This window comes from Meleagris gallopavo, chromosome 10 (assembly GCF_000146605.3).
Source record: "Meleagris gallopavo isolate NT-WF06-2002-E0010 breed Aviagen turkey brand Nicholas breeding stock chromosome 10, Turkey_5.1, whole genome shotgun sequence".
Classification (NCBI taxonomy): domain Eukaryota; kingdom Metazoa; phylum Chordata; class Aves; order Galliformes; family Phasianidae; genus Meleagris; species Meleagris gallopavo.
The window spans coordinates 11,859,053-11,866,639 of record NC_015020.2 but is presented as its reverse complement, the minus strand read 5'-3'; the positions used below and the strand labels follow the sequence as shown (position 1 = coordinate 11,866,639).

The 7,587-nt window shown below is 50.8% G+C and overlaps 1 protein-coding gene across 1 annotated transcript; it reads right to left on the bottom strand.

The window, feature by feature from the left end:
• Positions 1-263: 263 nt before the first annotated feature.
• Positions 264-7,581, bottom strand: ALDH9A1 (aldehyde dehydrogenase 9 family member A1). Its single transcript, XM_003208557.2, has 11 exons — positions 7,444-7,581; positions 6,966-7,111; positions 5,894-6,023; positions 5,503-5,637; positions 4,803-4,999; positions 4,154-4,294; positions 3,281-3,469; positions 2,535-2,622; positions 2,148-2,289; positions 1,528-1,640; positions 264-1,161 (listed from the first exon to the last, which is right to left on the bottom strand). Exons 1-11 carry the CDS (start codon positions 7,556-7,558, stop codon positions 1,067-1,069), a joined length of 1,491 nt encoding a protein of 496 aa, XP_003208605.2. The 5' UTR covers positions 7,559-7,581; the 3' UTR covers positions 264-1,066.
• Between the last annotated feature and the right edge of the window lie 6 nt (positions 7,582-7,587).

Here is a 7,587-nt window from a genome sequence, read left to right as displayed (position 1 = left end):
TCCTCCTCATTCAATAAAATGAAATTGTCAGTTCTGCACTTTCATTCTGAAGTTACAGAGGGCCATCTAAAGAAATTTGGCAGAAAAGCAGTATGACTCTGATTTTATGGGACTGTAGCAACCTGCCTATCAGGCAAGGATGCTCCAGCTTTTCTGACTTTGGTGAATGAAAAGCAATCCTATAAACCATTTGTTTAACCAGCAACAGCCCAGCTCACACCCAGACCCTTTTTCTGGACTCCTCACGTCATGTCACTCTCCAATAAGATGTTCCAAACAGAGTTAGTATTTATTTGATTGCTACAAGAGAAAAGATGTGAGCAAACATTTTAATTTGCTATTTCATCATCATAGAATTAGCATGTTTATGAAGGAAGGCCCAGAGAAAGGAAATCAAACAGATTGCTGCCTGTCTTAATCAAAAGACATCTCATGTTAGAGCTCACTACCACTCTTGTTACGCTGTGCACTGCGTGTAGAGACCAGCTGCAGCAATGCCTGGTGAGCTGATGCTGCCTCAACATCCTCACAGTATCATGAGGCACAGATAAAAAACACAGAACTTGTGTTCACAAGTGTGCTAGAGAAAAAAAAATCCTAACCTGAAGGTTTTTACATAGTCAGAGAGGAGACAGAGCCAAGAGCTACAGGTTGTTAATGTGCCTGAGAGCTTTTACACACGCTGAGCAGGGTCATACCTGCTAAGAAGCCAGAACTGGAATTAACTAAGGGTGGAGGATAACAGTGTTCAAGGTGCACTGGGTGAAGCAGCCTGGGCTGGGTCTCTGCCACTACCAAGCCTCTGGTAGCTGCAGGTGCTGCTGCTGAAAGCCAAGTCACTGTCTCCTGGTCTGAGGTCCCCATCTTTCACTAGAGAGCACAGAGGAGGCCCACAGACCGAGGGGGATGGGGGTGTGTGGGGGTGCGTGGGGGTGCACACTGTCCTTGCAGGAGCAGGATAGCTAAAAGCTGTTCTTGCTCTGCCCATTCCCAGGCACTTAAAATTTTAGGGCACTTTACTGCTGTGTAAATGATCCACATTTCTCCTGAGATGGCCTCAGAGCCACTAAAACACAGATTCCACATCACCCATCTCCACGCAGACAGTCTTCAGCTGCGAGTAGTACTCGATGGCTGCCCGGCCGTTCTCTCTGCCGAATCCTGCAAGGACAGGGCAGAAGTGAGTGCAACAGGCAGTGCCAAGCACCACTCACAACCAGCACACAGCCACGCTGGGGAGACCACAAGCCACACACACAGTGCAAACACAGCACCACCTCATGGCAGCACTCCTGACCAAGAACTGGGTGAGCTCTGTTGCAAGGAAGGCTGTGTATATTAAAGCTCACCTCTGTGCTCGCTCAGTACAAAGCCATAATCCTTTCCACAGCTTCCCTTTGATTTCCCAGTGAGGTTTCCATGCCTTAGAGGCAATCAGTGTGCCTGTCTGCCCCAGCAACAGGCTGCTGACATCCACCATCACAGACATACAGAAGCTGAGTCCAGGGAAGGCCAAGCATTGCTCACCTGATGACTTGTATCCCCCGAAAGGCAGCTCCACGGGGCTGATGTTGTAGTTGTTAATGAAGCACATCCCAGCCTTGAGAGCAGCCACTACCCTGTGAGCCTTCTGGATATCCCTGCAGGAAAATGGCAGCTCAGCTACAGCCCTTCCTTTCACCCCCTTATCCGCGAGACCCCCAGCAGGTTGCAGTGGTTTTCAGAGCCCAGCTTGCCCTACTCAGAGGATACAACACTTAATTCCCAAGGACACTCAGCACAGTACTTCATTTGAGAGGGCAGGACAAGGACACCAGCAAAGCAGACTACGGCAAGCCGCCAAGAGCCATCTTTGCACACATTCAGCAGCATGGCAGGCTCCTGGTGAATGCCTCCTGGAGGTGCAGGCGGGCAGGCAGCTGGCCAAGCGCAGGCTGGAAGGAGCCTGAAGGACAGCTGGGCCCACCTAACCCCCTCAGGAAAAACAGGAGATACGCAGTCATTTAAAAAGTTCTCTTCTGGCATTGTCTTGCTACAGCTTTCCTGGAGGAGGATATCCATGCCCATGCCAAACACTGTGAGAGGAACATCAAGTTGCTACAGCATTTCCCTACTCCTCCCCTCCCTAGCCTGCTTCCCAGTTGTACCTGGTGAAGACACCACCTGCCAGGCCAAATTTGGTGTTGTTGGCTCTCTCTATGACCTCCTCCTCTGTATCAAATGGCAGGATGGACATGACAGGCCCAAAGATCTCTTCCTGCACACACGTCATGTCGTCTCTGCAGTTCCCTGGAAGCATGGCAGCATTCAGAAGGAAAAGTTAGTGGCAGAGCCTGTGCATTCTGCAACCCACAGAGCCTTCGAGACAGCACTCAGCACTACGTAGCTATTGCTCCAGGTTCCACAGCTACCTCTGGTACAAGTGCCTGTCCACACCACAGGCATACAGAAAGATGGGTACACAGCTTCATCTAGAAGAAACTCAGCAACATCCACACAGAGAACCATAATGCCTTTAACAGGAAGGATCGTACCTAACACACATGGTTGCATGTAGAAGCCATTCTTCAGCTTGGGGTCATCTGGTACATACAGGTCTCCTCCACACAACACCTGAGCACCCTGAAAGAGAAGCAAGCAGAAAGTAGGCAGGCATGTCCATGGCATCCTGCCCAGCTGTTGCAGTTCTGGCTGGCCAATGCTTGCTGCTAGACTTATTCTCCCATCCAAGGAGCCTTCTCTGGTGCCCCTCCAGGTCAGGTATGCTAATGGAGCATTACTAGCAGATCAGGGCTTTCACTCATACTTCCCCTTTTCCAGCCCATCCCCAAGATGGCTGGCCACACACCTAGTGCTGACATGCAGAACATCTCCAGACTTTACAACAAAGCTGGAGAAAAGGCCAAAAAAAAAAAAAAAAAAAGGCTGGGTAGGTCTTGGTGCTCTTACAGAGATTGCTTCCAGCACACTGTGGATTTAGCTTCTGATCCTTAATAAACGCTTTCCCCAACCAACAAAACTGGAAGCCAAGTGAGATAACAGCCAAAGGTGTAAGACGTGACCACAACATATAAAAGCAACCTGCTCAAATGCATGGATTCTCCCATTTTACACAGTGGCAGTATCAGATGTGAAAAGCACCTAGACACCTACTGTGTAATTCAACCACTCCAAGAACACAGCTTACAGGAAGGTATAGGTAAGAAAGCAGCTACTGGTCTGCTTGTCTGGAAAGAACAGGAGACATTTCAGGGCTGACAAGGCAGCATTACAATCTCACCTGCTCCTTTGCCTGCTTTATAAAGCGCTGGACACGTTCCAGGTGGGGCCGGTTGATGAGGGCTCCCATCCGTGTGTCTTCCTGGAGTGGGTCTCCAACTTTGATTTTCTGGGTGCGTTTCACCACCTCCTTTGTGAAGGTGTCCAGTATTTTCCTCTCCACAAACACCCGCGTGCCATTGCAGCACACCTGGAATACAAAGCAAGCTGCTCAGAATTAGACACACAGCACTTTGCAAACTTTTATGGATGGGTCCTGCTACAGACTCTCAGAAAAGGCCCTTCACAGCTGCTAAAACAGCCAGCTTGGCCTGGGGACAGTGAAGTTCCAGGGACAGCAGACAATTCTGCTCCTGATTGCATGGGACAGTCTTTTCCGGACACAGCTCTACTGATGCCACCAGGTGGCTAAAGCATGTCACCAGCAGATAAGCTAACTGTTCAGTTCCCAGGGATAAAACAGGTACACAATTTGCCAACAAAACCTGCAAAAAACATGAAGAACCCAAACGTGGGGCCAACAGAGCCCCAGAAAGGTATGGCTCAGCAAACTGGACTGGGATCTGCTCCCTCTCCAGAGGAAACTGCTTCTGAACTCTGTGCTCCAAAGTGGAACCCAGGGCACAGGAGTAGCTGCTCTGAGCTGGGTACTGGGTGCCAGAGAGGCTCCACTTCAGGGAAAGATGCTACAGGTGTCCATGCCCTGCTGGGACACCCTGCACCGGAGGTTCCTTTGTGGCACTGCACAGGGAGATGCGTGGCAAGATAGCAGCTTCAGGGCATCCCTCACTACAAAAGGACACAGGCTGGCTACCTCAACAGCTCTCAGGCTGCCTCTGGTCCCAAGCCACAGCCTTGCCCCACGGATACACACCTCTCCCTGTGTGAGGAAGTTGGCCATGAGGGCTCCATTCACGGCGTTCTCCAGGGAGCAGTCTGAAAAGATGATAAGGGGGGATTTGCCCCCGAGCTCCAAGGTCACCGGTTTGATCCCTTTAGCTGCCATCTCCATGATCTGATAAGGACAAAGAGACATGTGATGCACGGCCAACAGGGAGGCTGCAGGCTAGGTTCAAGGGGCAACATTTCCCCTCTTCTCAATGCTTTTAGGAACATTTCATTTGTTTAGACTAAATTGAGGGTGGGAAATTCACAGAAAGTAGGCTACTTCTGAAACCAGCAGGCTGCACGCAGTTCAGCTGAACTATCACTGCCAGAAACATTCACACATTTTCCCAGGTGGTTCATGCAGCCTCCTCCCCACATAGACGCCCACTTTAGCAACTCAGAGCCCTCAAGTGAACGAGTGAAGACAACCAAGGGGCTGCTCTAAAAGCCCTAAGTGCTTGAGCTCACGCCCAGTGCACTAACTGGGACTCCAGCATAATGCTTCAAGCTCCTTGCTTGTCCCCAGGCACGCCAACTCACACCACATCCCCACACTCCTCACACACAACACATCAAGCTCCCCACCACACCAGGAAGGCTGGTGCACAACCCCTCGTGTTCCCCCCAGTTCCCACCTTGACACCAGTGGGCACGCTGCCAGTGAAAGAGATTTTGGCCACATCTGGGTGGTGGCAGAGGAACTGTCCTGTGGCCGCTCCACCCTGCACCACATTGAAGATCCCCTTAGGAGCACCAGCCTCTATGAAGATCTCTGCCAACTTCAGCACAGAAATGGGTGTAAAAGGAGAGGGCTTGAAGACCATAGCGTTGCCTAAGGGAACCCAGACAGAAGCAAGGTGGGTTAAAACCCGAAGTGCTTTAGGGAAAAAAAGCCAGACAAAAAACCCACCCAATACAATGAGTTTGTTTCTGCTGATCTCAAAAATCTCTCCACCAAAGAGAGGAGGAAACATTTTTGGCTGAACTCTCTGCAATCAAAGAATGAAGAGAACAGCATCTCCTGTTGGGAAAGGCTGGGGAGATGGGGATGTTGGTCATGTACTGCAGATATTTCCAAAGACATCCCTCCCTGGTACACAGCCAAGCCATCGGTCTCTTTCCTGGTGCACTCGCTGCCCCTCAGCATCTGTCACATTCACATTTCCTGTCCCTTCCTCCCTGAAGGCTCTGCAAATCCTTCAGTGCCTCCTTCAAGGCAACCCCAGGGTCTGTAACTTCAATCCCCAAATCACTCTCCCCCACAGAATCCCCCAGCACCAAAGAGAAGCTTAAGTAGGCAGAAGGTCTAAGAGAGATCTGCTTTAGGGTCATTACCGCATGCCAGGGCTGGGGCAGCCTTCCAGCAGGCAATCTGGAAGGGATAATTCCAGGCTCCAATCCCAACACACACACCCAGGGGCTCCCTGCGAGTGTATCCAAAGGATCCCCCAGGAAGCTGGATGTGTTCACCTGCAAAGAGGATAAACAGACAGAAGTAAGAGAAGAACAAAGCTCCTTCCAGTTCAGTTAGAGCCTCTGAGGTCAGATCTCAAACTGCAAACAGACACACAAAGCAGCATTAAGTAGAGATCTCTGAGAATACTCCAACATCTTCAGAAAAAGCATCTCTTAGAGAAACCAACACCAAAGGTGGCCTTGTATAGTAGAAGTTAACCAAGGAACACCAAGACAAAAAAGAAAGAGCAAACTCCAATAAAGCTCTCACCAGCCAGAGATCCTGCCAGTCCTGCGTAATACTCCAGGCACTGCCAGGATATGTCAATATCCACTCTGGCTTCAAAGATGGATTTCCCATTGTTGATGGTTTCCAAGGTGGCAATTTCATCTCTCCTTTCCTGTGAGGATAAGAGCACAATGATTACACATCAAAGAAGCCCACAGTAGCACTCCACAAGGAGCTTCCCATGCACAACTCTGAAGCTCTGCTTCAAGTAATCATCGTCTCTAAAATGTACGTTTCCAACTACCATTAATCAATTTGCCAATGGCAACCGATCACAGGTGAATGCCAGACAGCTGCTGGGTTCACTGCTCCTGCAGTCTTGCTTAACAGCTCTGCTTATCTAAAAGATTAGCAAACCTGAACAGAGAAGACAGATGGTAAACAATGATTGGAATGCACAGAAGTAAGATGGGGGAAAGAGCAAACAGCAAGATCTAAACAGAGGACTCAGTGAAGGACGGGCAAAACAAAGCAGCTGGGAAGTGTCCTTTAGCAGACTGTATCCCAGGCAGAAACATTCCCTGCTGTGGAAGTCTGGCAGAAGCAGAAGTTTGGCCGAAAGAGAAAACAGTTCTCATTGCATAGACACTGGGGAGAGGTTTGGTTTCTTACCAATGTCTCGATGGGGACTAATTTTGACGTCTAAGAACATGCTATCTCACAAATGAGTTTGTTATGAAGCCAGCATATCTGTACCCTCTGTTTCTCATGTGTTTATCTGGTGGTTTTTTACTGCTAAAGAAAGACACTTCAGTCACGACAGCAGGGTCTGTCAAGCTGAAAGTTCAAGAATGTGTCAGTTACGCAATTTCAGCTTGGAAAATGCATGCCTTGCAATATCTGGACTGGATGGCTTCAGCTTTATGTCTTCTCACAGAGCAAAGCAGGGAAGAAGCTATAGGACACACCGGCACGATAAGACCAAGCGCCCTGCCCAAAGCATCCCACAGTCTGCTGGGCAAAGGTAGCTTTCAGCTCCTGCATTCCATTGGAGCTCCTGGAGGGGGACAGAGGGTCAGAGCCAGCTGGGTGCACACACAGCCCCGCGCAGTACCCGGATGAGCCTGGCAGCCTCCAGCAGCACACGGCAGCGCTCCATGCCCGACATGCGGCTCCATGTCTGGAAGGCAGCCTTGGCGCTCTGCACAGCCAGGTCCACCTCCTTCTCCCCGGAGCACAGCAGCTTCGTTATCACTCGGCCTGTTGTAAACACAAAACAAGAAGTAAATCCCAGCAAAATAATCTTGCAACAAAAGCCCGAGATCTTAGTCCCACCATAGAGCTTCATAGCTCCCACCCAAACCCACTCGGTCGTGGAGGAGCTCTGCAGCTCGGGGGTGAAACCCAAAGCCTGCCCTCCTCCACAGTCACATTCCGGCCGCTCATCACCTCCAATCTCTGTAGGTTTCTTCTTGAGCTCGTTACCCTCCCAGCACCACACACAGCTACACCGCCTGCCTTGTGCCGACCCATCCGACCCCCCCCGAGGCAAACTAACGAGTTAACCCCGAAGAAGTTCGGGCAGCACGTACCCGTGGCCGGCTCGTACACGTCCTCGGTCTGCCCGCCGTCAACGGGTTCCACGCGGCCGCCTGCCCGGTAGTTGAGGGGCTGCTGCAGAGAGAAGGTGCCGGTGGCGGTGCTCATGGCGACGCGGGGCTGCAGGCGGCAGAGCC